The 24,224-nt window shown below is 39.4% G+C and overlaps 1 protein-coding gene across 10 annotated transcripts in view; it reads right to left on the bottom strand.

Moving 5' to 3' along the window:
- Positions 1–2,423: 2,423 nt before the first annotated feature.
- LOC144025068 (RNA binding protein fox-1 homolog 3-like) overlaps positions 2,424–24,224 on the bottom strand; it is a 461,720-nt gene continuing 439,919 nt past the window's right edge. For 9 of the 10 annotated variants that reach the window (XM_077531087.1, XM_077531089.1, XM_077531082.1 and 6 more), the window contains 4 exons: positions 22,190–22,229; positions 16,819–16,877; positions 14,456–14,534; positions 8,749–11,730 (listed from right to left, as the gene is read on the bottom strand). In XM_077531087.1, coding sequence (XP_077387213.1) covers positions 11,686–11,730; positions 14,456–14,534; positions 16,819–16,877; positions 22,190–22,229 — 223 coding nt within the window. In that variant the 3' untranslated portion in view covers positions 8,749–11,685. Of the gene's footprint in view, positions 2,573–8,748; positions 11,731–14,455; positions 14,535–16,818; positions 16,878–22,189; positions 22,230–24,224 lie in introns of those variants that run through there. The other variant, XM_077531084.1, reaches the window with a different exon arrangement.

The raw sequence follows: 24,224 nt of genomic DNA, 5'->3' as shown, positions 1-24,224 counted from the left end.
TTGTTTTCTTCTGTTAATTTTCCATTGTGCAAGATGGTAGTTTCGATTGGATTAACAATGGTATGTACATTGCACGTGTCTAAGCAAGCTGTGGGTGATTTTTTTTTTTTTTTACTTGTGGATTATTTGTATCAGTTTTGATTTCTACTGTGCAACGTGTTGGCTATGATGAATAATTATCAAGGAAGGTTGTTGGCTTTGGGCTTCAAGTAGCCTGTAGTGTGGTTGGAACAGCCTAGTGTGAGTCGGCCCTTAGCTTGTTATCTCTACTCCGGCCCCCCTCCACTAGACCCCCCCAACCCACACTGTAAAACGCCCGTGGACTAGCATTAGCGAACGCTTCCTCCTGCTGGCTTGTGATCAAAGAGCTCAGAGGCCGCGTGTTCAAATCCCACAAAGGACGGAGGGGAGAAGCCAGAAATTGGACGGGTTTAATTCCGAAAGGAGGTGAAGTCAATGATTGTGTTGAGGGAGGAGGGGGCGGCGGTGGGTCAGTGTGGGGGGGAACTGGGGGGGAGATCTGGGGCACACAATCACCATCACACGTTCAATCATATAACACATGATTACATGTTACAGTAAATATCAGGGGCATATTTAGTGGAGGGGGACTGGGTTGATTGTGGTGGTAGTGGTGGTGGGGGGGGCAAGGACTGAAATCTAAAGGGGGGCTCGTGTGGCCACCTCCTCTACTCCCTGACATCAGCACAGCCCATATAATAGATATGTCTATATATTTATGTACAGCAAAAAGAATCCACGCAGAGAAGAAAGAGTACATTCAAAGAACGCAACCGACATTCTCCTGTTTCCACACGTTTGACAGCCACTCCTCGTAGAAATTGGCAAAGTTCGTCCTCCACTAAACGACTCCCCGAAAAACACAAAACACAAGCACGCAAATCGGTACTGGCGGGGGCCACGTCCACACGTACGCGTCCGGTGGTTTTACAAACCACAAAAAAAGTACACACATAAGGAGTACAGGGGCAGCACTGAAAACAAAATTAATATGTACTTGGAGGATAAAAATCAGATGTTGGGAAACTTGCATATTTTTCATCTTCATTTTTTTGTTTTTGTTTTTTTAAGGAAAAATTGTAAAAATGTTTTGTTTTTCAAGGAAAAAAAATATGTAAACAACCATGAATTAAGTCACAACTTTTTTTGTATTTTCAAGATAAAGTAGGTGTTTTCACTCAAGAATACAAATATTTGTAAATTTTTGCGAATTTTTTTGAAGAGCTTCGAGATTTGTCATATTTCTTTTTAAAAAAGGTTTGAGTCTATTTTTTTTTAAATAAATAAATAATAAAAATAAATAAATAATCCAAACACAACTGTTTGTTTTCCCATTCAAGAATTTTTTTTAAAATATTTTTCAAGAAGAATAATTTTCTCAAATTCTCTCTAAAAATGTTTTTCAATAATAGTCCTAAACCTTCATAAATTAAATCATGCAATTTTGTAATCGAGTTGAATTTTGTTCAGCAAACAAATAAGTATATTTTCCAAAAATAAAAGCTATATAGCTTTATGATATGGCCCATTCTTCCAATGAAAAAGAAACTTCAAAAAATCTCACCTTTTACTTTCTTTTCAAGATTTTTTTTTGTAATTTTAAGCAAATAGCAGTTTCATTTAAGAAAATAAGTTTTTTAGGTAACATTATACCTTAAGATATTTTTTCATGAAATTATGTATTTTTGTTTGTAATTTATATTGTGAAAACGTTACACTATCACTTCAAAAACTTTTAAAGTTTTTCAGAATAAAGGCATATTTTTTTTAGGAAAAAAAGTAACAAATGAAGGCGGACTTTTCAATTTTTAAGGCAAAAAAACGGTGTTTGCATGTTTAGGAACGTATGTAAAAATGACCGTTTGTTTTTGGCAAGCTCGTGTGCGTACATTTGGACGTGGCCTCGGCCTCATTTGAGCCCTCGTCGGATGGACGCCGCTGGTTGAGATGTCCTCTGGGAAGTCCCGACGTTCGCCACCAACCGCCCGACCTGCCGACTTTCCTGTCCTTGGCCGCAGGTGGAAGATCAGCCACCGGGGGGCACTGTAAACCAAGGGGGAGGGCCAAAGGGAAGGGCCAAAGGGGAGGGTGGGGGTTGCTGCCGGCAGGAAGTGACATCACGACAGCGTCCGCGGGAGGGAGGAAGGAAGTAAAGAAGGAGGAGGAAGAGAAGAGGAGGCACGGGTTCTCCCTCCTCCACCGCATCCGGCCGCCGGTTCTGAATTCCCCGCAAAACATAAAAAGACATATTTGTACATATATATATTTATACGCCTTTATACACACACGTGACAAAAGTATAGAAAAATAAAATGTTTTATAATAACGGGACGCCTCTCATCCGAACGCTTTTCTCTCTGTCTTTTTTCCTGGTCAGGCGGCCGCCCCAAAAAAGATGGTCGGTCCGTGGTGGGTGGGGGAGGCGGCCGTCGATGCCGCCGCCATTTTGTCCGCCTCCCTCCCGTCGTTACGCAAAGTTGCTCCGCCGCCTCTCGTCTGCGTTGTCCAACTGTGCTGAGCGCTGCTTTCTCTTCCCGACGTTTCGCATTTACTGCAAACACAAACACACACGAGCGCGCACACACGACAAAATCTCAAGTCAACTCTTCTTGGGGAAATCTGTCACATTGACACACACACACACACACACACACACACAGTCCCGTCCAAAAGTATTGGAACAGCAATATCAATTCCTTTGTTTTTGTTGTACTGTATACTAAAGATATTTGATTCTCAGATCAAAAGATGAATATAAGACAAATGTTGAGAATTCCAGCTTTTTTTATTCAATGTTATGTACATGTAGATGTATTCAACAACTCGGGACAGAGCACCCACAAGTGAGCAAAAGTATTGGAAAATCTGACTGATGGGTGTTTCTAGTTGTTCGGGTTTTGACTTTTAGATCGATTGCTTAAACATTCGGTAGTGCTTGTTTTTGTCTTCGGGTTTCACCTGTGAAAAGTGCATTGACTGTTAAGCAAACATGAAGAGCAGACAGCTGCCTATAGGAGAAAAGTAAACCATTTTTTGAAGCTGCGGGAGAATGAATCAGAGCTATTGTACAAACATTGGGCACATCCAGTATAACAATTTGGAATGTCCTAGAAACGAAAGAAACTATTGGTGTATTGAGCAATAGACATAGAACAGGCCGGGCAAGGGTACCAACAGCTGTGAGAGGTGCGAAGAAACACCCATAGACAACAGTCAGTGACATCACTATTGCCAACCTCCAGCAGGAAGGGTTGAATGTATCAGAAACATATAAGATGCAAACCACTCATCTGCAAAAACAAATCGGAAGGCCAGACTGGATTTTGCAAAGAAGTACAGAGATGTGCCACGCACATTTTGGAACATTTTTTTATGGACTGATGAGACCAAGATTAACTTCTAAAGTGATGGAAAGGACAAAGTATGGCGACATGTGATGTATGCAACAGTCTGGGTTGATGCAGCTATTGCAAGTAAGGCTTATGCCACCAAATACCGTCATTTCCAGACTATAAGCCGCAACTTTTTTCACACGCTTTCAACACTGCAACTTATACAGTGATGCAACAAATATATGTATTTTTTCGGACGGCTGCGAGGGGCGATTGAGCAGAAAAGGTAAGAGTGAGACAGGTGGAATATATGTTTCGAGGAAGACGCAAGTTTAATGTAACTTGGCACTTTGTGCATGAATAAAATGAGCATGAACAGACCCTCATCATGGAAAATACAAGAAGTCTCAGTGACTTTTACCGGTTTGTTATTTTTAACCAAACCTGTTAGTTACTACCGTAATTGCTGCTACATGTGTTACTGCCGCGTTACAGGCACTGCTTGAAAGAAAAGCTAAGGTATATTATTAAACCTTTGGAAACTCTTTCTGTGTACCATCTTTCTTTGAAAATATCTCATGTTTCAATGTGGGCACATGCGGCTTATAGTCAGATGCGGCTTATATATGTACAAAATGCCTTTTTCTTAATAATCAGGTGTTCCTTATAGTCCAGCAATTACGGTATTCACTTTCTGTTCCAATACTTTTGCTCACTTGAAACAAACAAAAACAAACAAACAAACAAACAAACAAAAGGCGCTCTTTCCAGAGTTGTTCAGCACATTTTATGTAAATACTGTGAAATAAAAGCTGGGATTCTGAACGTTCGTCTAATATGCATTCAATTAAATCTTTTCTGTAATCACTATGGGACAAAGTGATGTCGTGAGTAGCAATTTTGCTGGCTAAAACAGCACTTTTGAGTAAACCTGGTTTGATGAAAAATTGACCAGTAGAAATGCAACAGTGAGAGGCTGTCAGGAAAAGTGTGCAGTCATTTTCGCCTATTAAATTAAACTGTCTTTAAAAAGTAGTTTGCCAGCCGATTATGGGACACTAGCTTAGCGATTAGCTGCTAGCCACTAGATGCTAATGCTGGTAACAGGCGCTGTATGGTACAATGTCAAGCGTAGGCTATTAACGTCCTTAATGAGCAATTTAGCATAATTTCAGTATGACATTGTTGATATTGGCCGCAGCACTTTGTGATGGCAACATAAACTGGCCCCAACTACACGACTCAAGACAGCCGCTAGTCACAATGTGCTGGCAGTTGTGTCCATGCATTCTTTGTTAAGCTAAGGTTTATTTTCAAGTCGGCCTTCTCACCAAGTGTTACCGTCATGCATAGCATGCACAAGTGTTGTGATGCAGCTAGCTTGACCGTCTTCCTGACAGTAAACACTCACGGGTGACTTGTGTGCCCACCAAATAAACAGGTACCGAAAGCAGAAAAAACTCTCACCATTTTTTAAATTTAGATAATCAAAATACTTCAGGACTTTCACCCTTAGTACACGCAACAATTACAAAAAAAAAGAAAAAAAAGAAGCTATTTTAGATTCTTAATCCATTAGAATTTAAAATATATAACTTTTTTTAAGGGAAATAAGTAGTGTTTTTTTATGTACATTATAATTTTTTTTTATTTGTATTTTAAGAAATTGAAACAAAAGAGTAAAGGAGCCGCTTTCGGGGAGGGACATGTTTTTCAAATATTTTTGAGAAATGCATCTATATATTTTGAGCATTTAAATTTTGGAGAAAAAAATATTTTTAGTGATTTTTTTTAGATGACAAAATAAGTTTTTGAGAATTTTTGTAAGAGTTTAGTTGACAGTAAAATTCATCTTTTTCAACATTTTGACAAATCTATTTTTGAGATTTTCAAAATATACTGTTGTGAAAATGTTTTAAAAAATTTTGACGATGGAAAAATCATTTTCAATTTTGAAATTTTATATAGAAAAAGTAAGTGTTTGATTAAATTGTTTTTTGTTGTTGTTTTTTTTTTTTAATACAGAGAGCTGTGATAGGCTCCAGCATGCCTGCGACCCTCTTTAGGATAAGCCATTTTGACAATGGATGAATGGATTTTGAGATTTAAAAACTTCCGAGTTTTGGATTTTGAGGATTTTAGAAATATTTCAGAGATTTTATTATTTAACTTTTCAAATGTTATTAATAAAATATTTATTTTTTCCATTTTTGATTTTTCAAAAATAAACGCTGAGAAAATATGTTTTGTAATTTGAGGATTTTAGAAATATTTATTATTATTATTTATTAATCATTTTCTTTAAATATTCAAATTTTATTTACTTTTTTTTAACTAAACATTTTTAAGAAATATTTTATTCCGATAACAGTAAGAAATCCTTTTTAATATGCTGTGGGGAGTATTTTATTTTATTTTTTGAGGGGGGGGGGGGCTCCTATCTGGGAACAGTTTATATGTGACGACATCGAGTGTTGAAAATGCTTTTGGTAGTTTTGCGTGGTGAGGAGCCCCTTCGCCGCGGCTCGCCCTCCCCCCCGCGAGACTTCCCATCACAGCTTTTTTGTGCGTGTCATGACGCCGGCCCACTTTGCAACTTTTTGCGCTCGCGAAGTGAAAAGTCTGGCACGCGGCACCCCGGGACCGTCGTCAGCATAGACGCAGGCTAATCGGCGGCGACGGCGAGCCGTCCCCGAGCGCCTCCCGTCGGTAAATAAATCAAGCCCGGAAGTTCGCCGCCGCTTTGTAGCGCTGACGTTCCGCCCCCCCGAACTGTCCACCCGGAGACGACGTGACGCCTTCAATCAGCGTCCGCCGCCGCCAGCATCTGCTGCTGAGCATCCCCAAGCCTGCTACGCAAATGCGGGATTCAAACCAACTCAAACGAGGAATATTTGCTCGGATTGATGCTAAACATTATACCTGCTGCACAGTGTCTTTGACTGGTTGTATTTTTTTGTGAATTCATTTTATTATGTTTGCGGAAAAATATGTATTTAAGAATTTCAATATATCAGAGAAAAAAAGTTGCGTATTTTGAGGATTACTTAAACCAGGGGTGTCCAAACTTTTTCATTTGAGGGCCACATACAGAAAATCAGAAGGACGCAAGGGCCACATAATGTTATGAAGAGAAATTGTATTTAGTTCTAAAAATTGTACAAATAATTTATTTGTGCTTTTGCATATTTAGAAAAATGGTACAGTATATAAAGCAATTTATTTGTAACATGGCAGTTGTGTTATTATAGTTTTCGATTTTTTTTCATTTTAGTTTTTATTAGTTTTCAGGGTTGTTCTGTTAGTTTTTATTAGTTTAGTTCTTTAAAAAAATGCTTAGTTTTAGTTTGTTAGTTTCAGTATTAGTATTAGTTTTTTTGGCTGCTGCTTGATGACGTCACTTCTGTGTGACATACTTTTAAACGTCATTATTCCGGTTTATATCAAAATAAATCAACTAAAAATCACATTTAAAATCATCCCCAAAGGTTCATGCATTAAATTAATTACCAAAGACTAAAACGAAGGACATTTTTGCCATGATTATAGTTCGTTTTAGTTAGTTTTGTAAACATAAAATGAAGTTTCAGTTAGTTTTCATGTTTTAAAAAGCATTTTCGTTTTTATTTTATTTCGGTAACAATATTGTTATTTAAATTTGAGTTTTTTCATTAATTTTAGTTAACAAATAACCTTTAATGGCACCTGTTTTTCGATACACTTCCTTCTTACTTTGACCATCTCCAAACATTTGTCTTTTGTTTATTTTATTTGAACTGAGTCAAATGCCGTTTTTAGCGTATGTCACGGGCCACTGAAAAATGGACGGCGGGCCACAAATGGCCCCCGGGCCATAGTTTGGACACCTCTGACTTAAACATATATGAGGGGGGGAAAAAGGTGTATTTTTTTTGAGAATTTTGAGGTTGTTTTTATATTTTCGAGGGAAAAAGTTGCATTTTAGATTATTTTTTGGGGGGGGATAATTTGTTTTTATGTGTAAGTAAAAAAAAGTTTGCATTTAGTACATTTTTCAAATATTGTTGAAGAAAAGGTGTCTTTGTTTATTTATTTTTTTAAGTTTCATAAATATATTTTTTGAGGAATAAATGTCACTCTACTCAAATTTGGACAATTGTGTCAATATTACCATCACACTGACGTTGAGTGTTTGGAAGTGAGCACGTCATAATGTGTTATGCTAGCCAGCTAAACTCTAAATAAAGCAACAAGTGGTGATTAGATACGACTGACAACATATGGTCACCCTTCAGCATAGGTTGATAAAACATAACAGAATGTTATTTAAAGGTGTATTCAAGGATCTCTTGTCTCGCTGTCTTCCGGGGGATATACTTGGATTACGCAAGGATGCGCAGCAGCATTCTCATCAATTTGGAACAAGTCATTATGAAAAACAAATTTACAAAAAGATGTTTAAACACCTCCAACCAACTCTTCTAACTCTTTATTCTAACACACATCAAGTTACTTTGTCACATATTGACAACATAATATGAATGAGGTAACAAAATATGTTTTAACATTTAAATTAAAACTATGTTCTCCTCATACATACTGTAAACACACTTTCATATAGGAATACATACAGAAAATACACGTGTGTATACATTTAAATGTTTATGTACAATTGCTGCTACATTGTAGTACATTGTAGCATTTATATATATATATATGTATATATATATATATATATATATATATATATATATATATATATATATATATATATATATATATATATATATATATATATATATATATGTATATATATATATATATATGTATATTTAATAAATACAAAACTTTAAGATGGGTTCATAAATGTTATTTTTATCAGGGCTGTGGAACACTGCTCAGATATCAACATGTATCTATTTGAGCCACTGACAACTAAATGTGGGCTAACTGCATGTTTGTCATTTCAAATAAATATTACTCAAAATTAAGCTTTAGGTCCAATTTTGACCCACAGGGCGCAGTCCTTCATTGCTTTCTGCACTTTCCATAATTCATCAGCGCAACACTGGGTCAACAGGACAGGACTGCTCTCAGAAAATTAGAATATTGTGATAAAGTCCATTATTTTCTTTAATGCAATTAAATAAGCAAAAATGCCATACATTCTGGATTCAGTACAAATCAACTGAAATATTGCAAGCCTTTTATTGTTTTAATATTGTTGATTATGGCATTATTTTTTTTAACTTGGTCTGAGGAAATTCTCTAATATTTTGAGATAGGATATTTGAGTTTTCTTAAGCTGTAAGCCATAATCAGCAATATTAAAACAATAACAGGCTTGCAATATTTCAGTTGATTAGTAATGAATCCAGAATGTATGGCATTTTTGCTTTTTTAATTGCATTACAGAAAATAATGGACTTTATCACAATATTCTCATTTTCTGAGACAGTCCTGTATATGCAAAGATGAACATGAATGAAAGCTAACAGCAAAACAATCCTACAAAAAAGTTTGAGAGCACCAACAAGGACATTGTGATTTCCCACGAGTGTTGTAGAAGTGATCATTTGAAAAAATGAAAACTGGCAGAATTTATAGAAATTAGGGGTGGGACAAAAAAACGATTCGACCGAACCACCGGTCGTCAAGGGGAGCTAAACGACCGTATCGGTAGCAGACTTGTCAACCGATACAAAATCCGCCGGGAATCCTTAGATACATTGCTTGTAAAGCTGTGGACCGGATATCGCGTTGCTGTGAATCGGTTGCGAGTGAGGCTTTATGGTTTTCATAACAATAGCAAGAGTTCTGCACCGTGCTCTACTTGTTTTGTTTACATTTCAGTAGCAGCACTATTCAAGCTACTTCCGTGTTTACAGAGAGCTAGCAAAGTAGCGCTCAGAGACGCTTCATTCCCCGGATGTTGTCAACATCATGCAAAGACGTTACGCACCTTGGGGGGGAGCCTACCGTCAACGCCGTGCTCGCGACACGGCGCGCGCGCGCACAACGAGTGACAACATGCAACAGTGGAGACAGTTAGCAGAAGCCGGTGCCGTACATCTCGGTATTTCCCATGGCTATCGAGTCCTCTCGGTGCACTTGTATGTCCCGGGCCAGCGTTGGTACTGCGCGGGAGCCAAAAAGAATAACTCCCGTGACGATCCAATGCATGGATTCAAACGACACAGGTATGTCCCACAGCCAACACACCAGCTAAGCTAAAAGCACACTGCAAGTATCTAATTTCTCAGTTTGTGGCTCCCTGTCAATGTACACAACTAGCATGAGCAGCAGGGAACTGAGACGTGCCCGCAATTACGTCATTAAACTCAAAATGAACGACAGCCCAAAAAACAAAACAAACAGTCGTGATTCCGTGGTCATCATCGTGTCTCAGATTAAAAAAACAAAAAAGATGTCATACATTAACCAAAAATGAATGTGATGGCAAAGAAAAACAAAAATTGTTAAAAACAAAAATTGTTAATAAAAAGGGAAATGCACTTTTGGAAATATTTTTGGATATATAAGTTGTTAAAATGTGTTTGATAGATTTATTGTTCCATAAGGTGGCTTCATATTTCTTTGGCTGGACGATAGGTTTATTTCATGTCTTAAATTTATGTTTATGAAATACTTCACAATGTGGACATATTCTGTTTAATTGTGTTGGTGTCTTTTTAAAGGTTAAATATTTATATTTCAAATTGAATTATCAGCCTTTTTTTTTCCTGATCCTGATTTTGAATTAAAAAAAATAAAAAATTATAACTGTCAAAAACAACTAATCAATATTTAAACTGATACATTTTTCAGCCCTTTGTTCCAGTCCATTTAAATAATTGATTCAATATATAAAAATATAGAAGACATTGTTGTTGTTCTTTTTTTTTTTACACATTTGTATATACTGTAAAAATTTGTGGTGTTTTAAGATTAATGTTTACAAGCAACAAATGTCACTATAAGTTTTGAATATTGAAATTAATCGTATCGAATCGAAAATTGTATCGTTCCCAAACTTAATCGAACCGTATCGAACCGTTCTGTTCTGAAAGATAATCGTTTTTCAATCGAATCGCAACTTGTGTATCGAGATACATATCGAATCGGTCTCATGTCAGAGATTCCCACCCCTAATAGAAATACAGTGTTGCATTCTGATATGTATCTGTTTCATAATTATTGTGAGAAATGAACATGTTCAGCGTTGTCACGTAAACCAATATCATGAATTATTAATAATAGCATACAGACAGTAAACACATTATTAAAGGTCAATTGAGCAAATGTGTTATTTCAGAAGTGTGTACCAAACTGGTAGCCCTTTGCATGAATCCGTAGCTCTCAGATTCAGAAAGATTAGTCACCCGTCTTGTAGAGGCTGGAACAAGACAAGGCATGCTCGGACTTGGATCACTATCACAATCATTTTTGTCTTCTTTCACACAACAAACCTATTAAGATGTTGACACTTCCTCATTTGTGGATAAAAGTGAGTGCAATATGATCCAACATGAATACACAATATGGCCCAAGTCAAAAAGGTTGTACTTAAATGAGAAAATCTGATTCCCCACCCCGTAAAAACAAGTACAGTGGGCCCCCGTATACTCGTCGTTTGGCACCCATGGATTCACCTATTTGCTAGATTTATTTTTTTAATTTCATTTTATGTAATTTAGAGGGAGGCCGACCCCTGTTTATCATGAAAACTGCTTAATGGTGGCGTATCCCCATTTACTCAATATTTTTTGGGTGACAAAAATGAGAATTTTTCATCTGTGCAATGATAATGTTGCCAATTATTTGTGGGATTTTGCTCACAAGGCATTGGGACAACCCACAAATAGTGAAAATCTTTGAAAATTAATAAAAAAAAAAAAATCATTTCCCCTGCAAAACCACTAACTCAAGAAGAAGACATCATTGCTGCCATTTCAGACATCGGGCTTTGAATCACAAATGGCAAAAATGAAGTTAGCCCACTCAACTTGCCATACCACAACAAACAGTGGTTTCAACATACTTTTTTTTTTTTTTTTTTTTTTTTTTAAGCAGAGGAATGTATGGCATTTACAATATATACACACTATGATGCCAACACTACAATTCAGTCATTTAAACAAACATCAACAACAACAACAACAAAAAACTAAGAAAAAAAAAGCCGTGACAACATGAAATGAAAGCGACGAGTGTTGTGAAAAAGGCGGCGGTAGAAAAGTCAGCTGGCGGAGGAGGAGCTGCTCGTTTAGATTTGTCTCCTCATGGGGGGACTTCTTGATTTGTGGGGGATTTTTTTTCAACAGTTCTTTTTTGTGTGTGTTCTTTGGTGGTATTAGTAGGGTGTGAAGCGACTGTACCCTCCTCTGATAAGGCTAGCCTGCAACATCAAAGATGAAAAAGGACCAATCAGCATTCACGTCAGCACTCGCTATTTGTTTTTACTTCTCTGTTTTTCAATTGGCCTCAAATTTCCTTCCAGTGACTAAGATGGCAAGCGACACAAGGAAAATTGCCGGAAACCGATGAAAAAAAGCAAATGTTTGTGAAATTTGAATTAACGCTGCTGAAGCCGCGCAAGACTTCCGCAAATTGCGCCAGATTTCAACCAGGTGCTTCAACAACAAGAAAATAAAATAGGTTGGGAACTTAAGGGTGGTTGGGGGACTTTTTCTACTTAAAGCTCCAACTCAACTATTGTAATCTGGTTTTTGTTTTCTTTCCATCTCTTTGTTTCTTTCGCTGACATTCTTCCTTCCGCATTTTTGTTGCTATCATTCTCTTTCAATTTATTTTTCTTTCTCATTTGTTTCTTTTATTTCTGTTTTTTTTTCTCCCTGACTTTCTCTTTTTTGTTTCTGTCTTTTTCTCTTACACTTTCACTTTTTGTTAACATTTTTTCTTTTTCTTTCATCTCTTGTTGTTTTTTGTTTACTGCCTTTTCTTTGTTGCACTTTTTTGTTTGTATTTCTCACTTTTTTATTTTTACTTTTTCTTTTTTTCCTTTAAGTTTTTTTCTTTTTCTCTTTGCATCTTACCTTCTGTTCTTTGTTTCTTTCTTTATCGGCCTCTTTCACTCTTATTTTCTTTCTTTTCCTAAACACTTTTCTTTCCTTTTTACGCTTTCATTTTTTTCTTCTTCTTCTTCTTCTTTCTCTTTCTCTCTCTCTCTCGCTCTCATTTGATTTCACTTTTACTCTTATTCTCTCATTATCTTTCCTTCTCTTTTTTTCTATCTATCAATCTTCCTCTTTCCTGTCTTGGCTCATCTTTCTTTTGAGTTCTTTCATTTTCTCCCGTCTCTTTCTGTCGTTCTTTTCGGCGCAGGAAGAAGAGAGACGTCGGCGGTTTTAATGGCGGTCGCCTTTCATGTGTGTGTGTGTGTGTGTTGGGGGGCGCCAGAATCTTCCAGGAACGCCGCGGGACCTCAGCCTTGAGTCAGGCTCACATTATCTAGGACACACACATGCGCACACACATAGGCACAGAGACAGTCCTGCCGCAATTAAGAATCCAAAGCCAATGTCTTCAAAGGCTCATTTTGCCATGTGAAACTTTCACGCAAAGAATTTTTCCAACTCACTATTATTATTATTGTTATTATTATTATTATTATTATTATTATTATTATTATTGTAGAAGATTTTCTTTGAAAAAGTCGTCATTTAATACGTGTAACGAAAACTCAAGGCTCCGTTATCGTGAGCACACATGCACATGCTATCTACTCACGTACACGCGTACTCGATATCTTCTAACACGCACACACTCACGTGGATATTTTTAGTGGGGATTAAAGCGTCATGGAAGGAAATTTTAAGCAAAAAAGGGGGGGGGGCATATAAGCAGCACATTTTTAATTAAGTCAATGAAGAGAAAAAATATGTCGTAATTAATGAAAGCTTTTAGCTAGCAGCTGCACTGGGGGGGCCCTATGCTTTTTCACATTGGGAGTAATGCATGCATGCATGTTGGATGCTGCTGATCACAGACAAAAAAAGAAGAAAAAAAAACACCCCCCATCCCACCCTTTTGGCTTTTTTTCATCCCTGGGCGTATTTGATTTGATGAGCTCACCATCCAGCGCACAACCAAAAAGAGAAAGTTTCAACTTTTTCAAATAAAAGGAATATTTCCATTTTTTTCCCCGTTTTTTGTTGTAACTTTTCATCTTTGATGTTTCAGGATAGCTGCAAACGCTAGCTAAAAACAGACATTAACGCTCCAGCTTTACTCAACACGCCACATTTAAAGAGCAAAAATGCAAAAGGACCACCAGAGTTTGGTACCGCTCGCACCAATAAACACCACATGGGTCTTTATTGGCGTGTGGGGGTGCGTGTGTGTGCGTAAACTGTATTTGTGTGTATGTATTGCTTGTATGTCTGTAGGCATAGGCTGATATTAGATTTTGATGGTATGATCATAACCGTAAGCAAAAATATCACGGCAAAAATCTCACGGTATCACGGCATTAAAATTGCAGCTCTAAAATGTCCTTTTTAAAAACTAAATATTTTGGGTAATAACCCCCCCCCATTGAACACATGCTTTATTTTTTAAACAAAAATATTGAGTATTTCATAAATAAGTATAAGTCACAGTGTCCCATCACTGCTGAGCTATTTTTTTTAGAACAGACCCCCCCTGGGCTACTGATGTTGTACTTGGGGCTAACAAGTACCCGCTGGCACTTTTTATTTTTTTATTTTATTTTATTTTTTTAATGGTCAAAGCACATTAAACAGAGCAGAAAGGCATCTGTGTTTTCAGTCTTGCTCCCACCCTACTCCCCTCCTCCGTTACACAATGAGAACGAGAAAAATAGTTAATTGGAATTTAATTAACTTCAAAAGAGGTGGCTCATTTACTCAAAAATGAAAAGAAGAGCTCATTATATTGGTGACAGCCAATATTAGTGGTTATTGAAACCTTGACTTTTTAAAACCCGGACAAACCATCAAACCAGTAATCGGCCCATGCCTTGTCTGTATGTCGCTATGTGTGCACATGTGCTACCTATGTGTACGTGTGCGTGTATGTGTGTGTTTGTGGTGCAGAGACAGACAGAGGCGGGTGTACGTCGGCGGTTTTGAGGACCTTACCATGGTTCCCACACTGTACGTGGCTGCGGGGCCGATCGTATGGTGGTAGGGGTCGGCCGTTGCATAGACTCTGCCGTAGCTGCAAGAGAGACAGAAAGAAGTGCTTCAGGCTTGATGAAGCAGCACGTCAACAATTGCTAATAAGTTTGTCATCAGCACTCAGTTAAATGATTAGTTCAAGTTTGACAGTAGCTGGCCAATCATCAATTTACCAGAAGTAGAAAACTTACTAGATGCTTTATGTAATCTGATAAAGTCTAGATGAAGCAGCATGTGGCTCAAGATTGTGTTTGCACACCAATGGCCGACAATTGCATTGTTTGTTCGCTTGACAGAAGAGCAGGACTACTGCATTCCGTCCTGCTCTATGGAATTTCTCTCCCGACTCTTGTTTGGTACAAACAAAACATATTGGCCACAACAGAAAAGATTGTCCGCTATCAATCATATGTCTTTCAGTTTAACTCTTTAATGTGTGGAAGGCGACCAGTTCTTCCCCATTAGGCTGCACAAAGACGGGATGAAATATGCCTTAATCACACTCGTGACGGTAGACAAAAGACGAGCGCGAGAGAACACGGTCACGCCCGGTGGGGCACGCCGTACGCACGCCCCCCCCTTGGCTTTTCATCATCGCTGGTTCGGAACTAATCCTTGCGATTTCCCCAGCAGGCGGGACAAGATGCGTATTTATTTATTTACTTCCCGTGTTTCCTCCACCCAGTCTGTGGCGCGGAGATAAGACGGCCGAGGAGCGAGGGCAGCAAATCAAGCAAAACAAAAAGGGAGGATCATCTTCAAGGAGACGATTTAAAGGTGGAGAACGTCGGGAGTGGAAGGTCAGCGAGTCAGGGAGGCTATCGGGGGGAGCACCACATGCTCTCTCTCTCTCTCTGCTCCTCTTATCGTCAGATAGAACCCGAGCCCCTCAGGCCCTCTCACAAGAGAACGTATCTCGCAGGAGTGAGTGACAGCCGGCGGGGGGTCCAACACGATGTCAGCGGACCCCCGCGAGGAGAGAAACTCCTCACGACGTGTTACATTTGATGGATTCTGTTGCACAAGCCTGGTGAGTGAATCACCTCACGCTTAACCGAATATCCCGTTCAAGAAGTGGAGGGAGTGAATGTTGAATAGCTTAACTGAAATGTTGCAGAGCTCATTGAATTGTTGAAATGTGAGACTTGGAATAGTTTGACTTAGTCCAGAGGAAGAAGAAGAAGAAGCAAGTCCCTCACAAAAGGATAAACAAGTCCAAATGTCAAAGAATAATAGCAGAAGACAGATTACAGTAGTAGTCGTAGTAGTAGAATAAATGTAAATCTGTAATCTTCATTGACAACCAGGCCAGGTTTTTGTAGTTAAAAAAAGGGATTACAATATATTCTATGTGAGGAGCCCTGAAACCTAATACAGAATGAAAAAGAGCAATTTGTGCAAAAGAGGAGAACAACTAGGGAAAGTATAAGTGAATCCCACAGAAAACAAGTGTTACGGCGCTCCGTCATTTATTTTTCCTTCACGGAAGATACATTATCAACATATTTTTTTCCCCCATTGACTAAGCGGACTCCCACTTAGGTTGGATACTTTGTACATCTAGCTGCTTTCCCACAGGACGCAAATCAAACAAAATGAAACAAACAAAGCGGGTTCTCTGTAACGATTACATGAAATCTGCGGGAAAAAGTCTCGAGAAAATTGAATGAGGGAAAAAAGCAGCAGCTGCACTCTTGTCCAATTTGTGATTTCGGCTTCCCCGCCTGATAAATGTTGACAGTGTGGATATGATCTTCATCCTCTCAGGTGCAGACACCCGTACACACGCACACTCCTTATCAGCAAACACGCTCAGGCAATCGTTCACACAGTGCATTCATAACTTGAGCCTTCATGAACATCAGCTCAGGTTCTGCAAGGTTACTTGTTTCTCTTTTTTTTTTTCTACTCGAATGCCAGAAAAGTCCAGACAGCAAGTTGGCATTGATTGCATTCATCTGCTGGAATCGTTTCCCGTCCTGTGACACGGGAATATACAGTACACTCTCATACGTCCCCAATTTCGTCGACCTCTGAACCGAAACTGCGTCACAACTTAGACCTGGGTTGACGTAGTCTAAAGTCTCACCAAATTGTCAGGTGGAACGGAATGCCCAGCATGACGCTTTACAATGAGGGTTTCAAATCATGTTTACAGCGTCAAACAAGAATTAAGGTTTCAAACGTGTTACGGTTTCAAATTATCACCTGAAGTGGCCATTAGGCAGCTTTTTGAACAAGGTGCTTCTGACTCGACTGCTACAGTGGCTCAGCTAACCGCTCCATGCTCATTAACCTGAAAGAAGATGGTGGCGCTCGCTCACCTGTCGCTGTAAGCGGCGGTGGTGGCGGGCTGGGCAAATCTGTATGCTGCGTATCCACCCTGTAAACAAAAGACACCAAAACAAGAAACATTCATCGTTACGGACACCAGAGGGTGCTATACAACATTTGACATTGTTCAGACACTGGCTAATTACAATTGGAGCGGTATTGAACACGGGGCCATTAATTAGAGGTGGGTGAAGATGATGTTGGGACGGTGAGGAGTAGATGACAAACCGGGCTGTCCCTAATCAAGTGTCTGTTCTTTATGGATGCTTAAACAAGAAAATGTTGCACTGATATAATTTGCTTTGATTTGAAGTCCTTTGTTTATCAAGGGCGGAACAATCCGTAATATGGCATTGCACCACATGGTGGCGCCTCTTATTTTGTCATGCCGATGGAACATATTTTCATTTTTCATGGACCTGAGTGGTCGTGTAATTGTAATTGTAGGGTTATTCGTAACACGTGAAAACGGCAAGAAACATATATATATATATATATATATATATATATATATATATATATATATATTAAGGGTGTCACGATTTCGATTTTTTATCGAAATCGATCGAAATTACGTCACGATTTCGAGCATCGAAATAGAAGAGAGGACACACGATTCGATGCCCCCCCCCCCCCCCCCCCCCCCCCCCGCCGGCGTGCCGCAAGCCTTCCGCAAGGATAGACCTATTTTCTATTTTTGCCGGACGCCGCAGCGGTAGGCCTCCGGCAAATGGCAAGCTAGCACAAAACACATCGAGCGGGACAGGAAGACAGAGGCAGTTTCAAAATAAATTTCCGGTTACCTTTCAGAAAAAAACACTCGCCAGCTCCTATTTCGCAAGCTTATCAGCAGAACGTGACGTGGGCGTCGCCGGGCCATGTGCTCATTCACGGTTTAGACACCAGAGAACATGGACGAGGAGAGGTTTATATTGGAGGTGGAAAACCACAAAATAATATATGACACGGCACATCCTTTTTATAAAGACTGTAATGTATTGTGAGTTTGATGTTCGCGATTGCTTGTTGTGCCCGTCTCGCTTGCCGTACTGAGCGGCAGCCGGACGCGGAAGACAGAAATAAAGAGTGGCGCTCGCCTTGAGCACGCACTGACCCGACTCTCGTTATTAATATACTTTACAAGGACAACCAAAAAAAAGATGCTGCATGGAATCTCATAGCAGAAGAAGCACAGACTTTCTGTATGTTTGTCGTTGTGAAATGCCACATGATCGCGCGCGCACGGTCCCGCGAGATACGTTGTGAAGTGGGCGGCGACGGAGCTGCCGGACCGCAGCTGTGCGGAGCCGGTGTGGATTGACAAAAAAATGGACCCGTCCGGAGCACGCAGTCAAGACGCACCGCACCGCAACCGCAGTCAGTGAAAACCCGGGGTTAGCTGACTTCTCCTGCAGTCATGATGGCAAGCGCGGACAGACACAGCAATGGTGCTTCAAGCCGCTCCCGCTTCTCTCGTCACCAGTTTGGAAACATTTTGCGTTCCCGGTGAGTTATGTCGACAACGTTCACGTTGTCGATAAAAAGACCACAGTTTGCAAGATATGCTATGTGCGCGTACTGTACTCGGCCACGGGAAACACGACAAACATGACGGGACATTTACGCAGGCATCACAAAGATTTAGATTTATCAAATTCAACTAGAAGTGGGAAAACAACGGTCCAACCAACTATTTCATCCTCATTTACAGTGAAACTTCCACACACTTCAGCTCGCGCGAAACGCCAGATCCATAGGTCTATTTATAGCAGCAGACCTGCAGCCTTGGAAAACGCTGGATTCAAACATTTAATTAGTGTACTTGAACCACGCTACAGTATGCCCAGCAACTGTAAATGTTGGGATATAGTTTGTTCAGGCTGTATTTGTTCCATGACTTTGGATACAATATATTTTTTGTTGTTGTTGCACATTGCACATTATTTTAAGAGGAACGCACAGCACACTGTTGTAACCAAAAACAGTCAATAGATGGCAGGCACCCACTGTGACTTTTTGTTTTTGTTTTTTTATTTTTTATTTTACACTTCAGTAAGAACAAGACGGTTAACTTTATATTGTAAATAAATTCTTTGAATTTGATCATTCCTGCCTAATGTCAATTATCATATATTACATAAATTTACACAAAAATAATATGGAAATTGCATCACCTATATGTAGCCGATCTTTTGAAATAAGATTTACTGTACAATGAATAGAACCAATGATCATAGACTAGCCTTAGCCTACAGAAGCATATGCCTCTGTGTTATAAAGTGGGGGGGCGGAAAAAAAAAAAGAAAAAAAAAATCGAAAAAAAAAATCGAAAAAAAAATCGAATCGTGACCCCAAAATCGAAATTTAAATCGAATCGTGGAGTTGGCGAATCGTGACACCCCTAATATATATATATATATATATATATGTTTTGTTTTTTTTCCCCAATAAGGTAAGTTACATGTGGACATTCATCCCACTTTTGCGCTCTATTGAGATCCTGACGTTGACGTCACGCGTCCCAAAATGGCTGTTAGTGCAGCTATTTTGGCATGATAGAAAATGCCACTTTGAGTAAACGGCAAACGCCACACTTGAACAATGATTGACACCTGTTGTGGACCAGCTGCCACAACGACCAATGCTAGCTAATGTTGCACTTTTTACATGGTGGCTAAATCAGCAGATGCTAACTTTTACCACATGGGAAATGTGGACGAAATAATCTGTTTTGTTCATTTGTGCTGCTATGGTTTAATAGATATTACACAGTTGAATTGACTAACTTTCTGCCTTTTACACACCCTTTTCTCCTGGATCACGCTCATTGCTAATTGAGTATTCAGTCCTTGTGGGAGACTAATCAGTGCAAGATCACACAATATTGCCAAAAATCAGCAACATACTGTAAAATTGCATATGTGCGATTTTAAAATCCATGATAATGTCCGCAATATGATGAGGGAGGGCTGCTATGGTGGGGCTCATACGTGAGTAGAGGAAGGCCTACTAATCAGTTGACTGAGCACCCAAATTCGCAGCATTTTGAGAGCGAAGAGCCGCCTGCTGCATTATTAAACATCCTTTTTCTTTCCTCGACATGCCGCCGGCGGTGGGGCGTGGTGACGGCGGGGCGGTGGCAGGAGAGTGTTCATTTGCCAGAGTGCGGAAGGAATTAAGGAGCTCATTGTTGGGGCGCCGCACAACTCTGTGAAAAATGGAGCTGCCCAATTCTTTTCTATTAGCGGCCGCCCATCTGGGTCCCGCATGCCGCTCAGGTGCCGTTTAATAATGCAGTGACCGTTCATTTTCAAACACACAGAGAATTCAGGTCACAGGTTCACGCCGACCTCGACAGTCCCCTCGCTTTCCCTTTGGGTTTGTTTGTTTTTCCGCAGGGGAGACAGGAAGTGGCGGTCGGATGACTTCCTGCGGGACGGCCACGCCTCGGGACTGATTACAACTGCAGCCGCCACCGCAAACGCGGGGCCATAAATCACCGCCGCCCGCGTTGTCAAATCGTACACACGCCAGCGCAGCACATTTGTTATTGTGTCGCGGCAGGCGTGCATGAGGCGTGCACGGGCACATGCATTAGCATAAGTGACATATGTGGGGGAGATTTGTGCTAATTTGTTAGCAGGTCAGCAAAGAGGCGCTTGCTGGGATGGCGGGTGGGTGCCGATCACGATGACACTTGGTTGGGTTGATAATGATGTGACGGAGGCTGGTGATGGAGGGTTAATGTCAAGTCAAATTAATTAATTCACTGCCGTGGATGGTTACATTTATCGACCTCTTACAGGAACTTTTTTACCATGAAAAAAAAATCCATTAAAGTATTCAACATCTTAAAAAAAAAAAAAAAAAAAAAAAAAAAAAAAAAAAAAAAAATAACTAAAATACAAAAATACAATTTTCTATCTCATCTGATTTTGATGAATGAATTTTACGTTGAATTTTATGATTGTCCAAAAAAAAAAAAAAAAAAAAAATCAATTAAAGCTTATAACATTTTTTTGTGAAATTTCATCTTTTTTTTATTTCAATTTCAAATGTTGAATATTTTTGACACATTTTTATTTTTTTTTTACCATAAAAATATTGACAAAAAAATCTGTGTAAAAATTCAAACTCAGATGAGACTGACAAATATGTGATTTAACAGAATATTTTTACCATTGAAAAACTCAGCATAAATAAACTGACATGTCCATCCATCTGTGTGCATGGGTGGAGTTTTCTTTCTGTTGGGATCTTCCTAGACTTTGCAAAGTTAGTGAGATGGAATGCAGCCAACTGCGGCCAATTGAATTGGCACCCCTCATTCTCTTTAAAAGGGCGGTCGATTGACTCAATGTGGTCCGGGCTCGATGAATTTTTTTTTTTAATAACAGATTTTCTGTTTTAGAAATGTGATAGTAAACAAATTCAATGTTAGAAATCCAACTTTGATGGCACAGATTTACTTCTATAGTACAGTGCTGCTCATAGTGATGCTGAGTTGATGTTGATATGGGTACTAATTGTGATGATGGTGGGTTGTCATGAAGAGTGGTAGTGATGGTGGATGACAATGTGATGAGAGTGCGTTGACGAGGACGGTGATGGTGAGGACAACGCTTTTGACAGTGCAGTGCCAAGTGCCTCACTGAAGCGACGGCGTGGTTTTCGTTATCAGAACAAGCTGGACAGACTAAAATCCGTCACGCGCGGTGGGGTGTCTGCGATAAACAGTGGAGACATCTTGGTCCCATCATGGTGGGCGATGTGGGTGGATGACAGGGGGCTCGAAAATCTATGTGGGGAATGGGGGTCATATATCTCTGGCTGTTTTCTATCAGACGCTCCCAGCAGGATAGTGAGAAGCGACTGTCATCTTGCTATCTCATCCATGGTGCTGTGGGGTACAGAAGTGGGGGTAGGGCGCTAATTTGGGTATTATCTCCCCCTCCCTCCCATCAAGGGCGGCATTCACCAACCCCTGCCTGCACGGACATCGCCGCTGGGACGACTAATCCCCTTATCATCCTCCACCCCTCTTATCTTCAGCCTGGCTGTGTCGGCCGGGCTCCACTCGGGCCCACGCAAGACCCCCACCCCACTGGAGGGGTGACTGGGATACCCCGTCCAGGCCCTCGCAAGTGACATGGATGTGCAAAATGGGAGAACACGGGACAGGATGTCTGGGCGGCTGGAGCTGAGGGGGTCTTAAGTGTTCTTGTCAGGTTTCTTGGCACAGGCGACGCTGGCCTAATCGACGCCGACTTGGCAGCGAGTACGGGATGCTGCCCAACGCTGTGGGGGGATCACGTTGTTCCCTGAGGCCCCACCACCCCCCCAACCCCTGAGTGTACTCACGTAGATCTCGGCACCGTAGAAACCGTCTTGGTACACCACACTGTGAGGGACAAATAGGAGAGCATGAGATCATTTTGAAATCCTTCAACTTGAATTGATTTCACACACTAAAACCGACCCATCAAGCAATTTCCTTTTGCTTTTATATATAATAGTTACTTACAAAAACTGCACATCACAGATTCCTTGTAAGGTGTTAAGGCAGTGAATCTCTTCATTTGAGTGGCACTTATGGGGTATATAATAGCTCCCTCTAGTGCAGTGCTTCTCAGTTGATTTTTGTAAGTACACCTTTGCAGTGCACCTTTGCTAATACTCCTTCCGCACTCTCTGACAATGAGAGTGTCACTGCCACCTACTCTAATGGATGCTCAATTACACTTGATTCTATTACGGCAAAAAAACAAAAAAAACAAAAAAAAACCAATATATATATATATATATATATATTAGGGATGCACGATAATGCTATTTTCAACCGATACCGATAAACCAATAATTTAGAGGTCCCGATGTAGATAACCGATAAGTAAGCCGATAATTGTTTGCTGAATTAATTTGAATACAAATATGCTTTCAAGTGCTACCATAAATCTAACAAATACATTGAAACGTTGTATAAACTTTGGACAATGTTTCATTGTATGTAAAGCACCATGAAGCTGAATTTTATTGATATGAGCCACAAACACAACAGATGGACCAACGTGGCATGTCTATAATTATTGATGTATTTCTTTATTATCTGTTTTTTCTGTATGAAATCAAATTGCCGATAATTATTGGCAGATTTCTCTATTATCTGTTTTATCTGTTTGACGGCAAAATGGTCGATAAGTGCCGATAATTATCAGCCAGCGATATTATTGTGCATCACTAATTTATATATATATATATATATATATATATATATATATATATATATATATATATATATATATATATGTATATATGTATATATATATATATATATCTTCCCTGAGGTCACATGCACACCTTAACCCCCCTCCACCCCTCGCATTGGTGCCCTGCTATTTGAGAAGCAATGCTCTAGTGGTAAGTGAAGAATCACTGAATTAAATGTTCATACAGTACATAATATTGCCCTGATATTACACACTTCTCTGTTTTGTAATGCGTTACATTTGTTCAGTAGAGTTCACATGTATTAACTGTGAAGTACACTAAATTTGTATAAACACACACATGCACACTTTTTTTTAAGTACACATCCCCACTTTTGATTGATAAGTGAGGAAGTGGGGGCTGCCCTCAGTGAGTGGGATGCTCTGTGGGACCTCTCCCCAGGCCACAGCCGATAAGAGGCGAAGGCGAGTGCTGGCAAGGCCGCACAAAGCCAAGAGATCAGCTATGTGGTCGGCGCTAATGCTAACGCTATCACGGATTCCCCGAGGCTTTGGTAGCTCGCACACACGTGTAAAATCACGCACACACACACCCACAAATATACTCTTATGATAACGGCAAGGACACGGCGCCCACTCATGGACCCCCCTTAGCACTCACTAAACATATGAAAGTGAATGTGGGTAACAGTTTGTATGTTAGGACACACCGAAGAGTGTACAAAGTTTTAGAAACATGTTAAATCTAAAAGTTGAAAGTGTTATTTGTAATATTTGTAATAGTTTCCTGTAAAATAAATGTAATAGTGTGTGCACGTGACAATCAGAAAATGAATAATAAATAAATAAATAAATAAATACATAAAAAGACGAAAAAATTGAAATGTAAAATATATTATAAAACATAATTATTAAAACCTCACACACTAAGAATAAAAATAAAAAAAAATAAAAAAATCTAAAAAAATCCTTTCATAAATAGGACAGTGCACTAAGAATAACGCACTCAAGACTGTGGTCTTCCTTTAATTAAATCAAACTTAGTAGTATTATTATGAAAATGTTTTAATGATAGAAAAAAATCTCAACAATGTTTGGCTTTAATTTGGGGCAAGTGTATGCATACTTTTAAAAAATTTTTTTTTTATATTATCTGTCTGTATGCGTTT

The sequence above is a fragment of the Festucalex cinctus genome, chromosome 1, assembly GCF_051991245.1.
Source record: "Festucalex cinctus isolate MCC-2025b chromosome 1, RoL_Fcin_1.0, whole genome shotgun sequence".
Lineage (NCBI taxonomy): Eukaryota > Metazoa > Chordata > Actinopteri > Syngnathiformes > Syngnathidae > Festucalex > Festucalex cinctus.
Note: the sequence above shows the minus strand (reverse complement) of the source record. Positions and strands in the feature narration are given on the sequence as shown.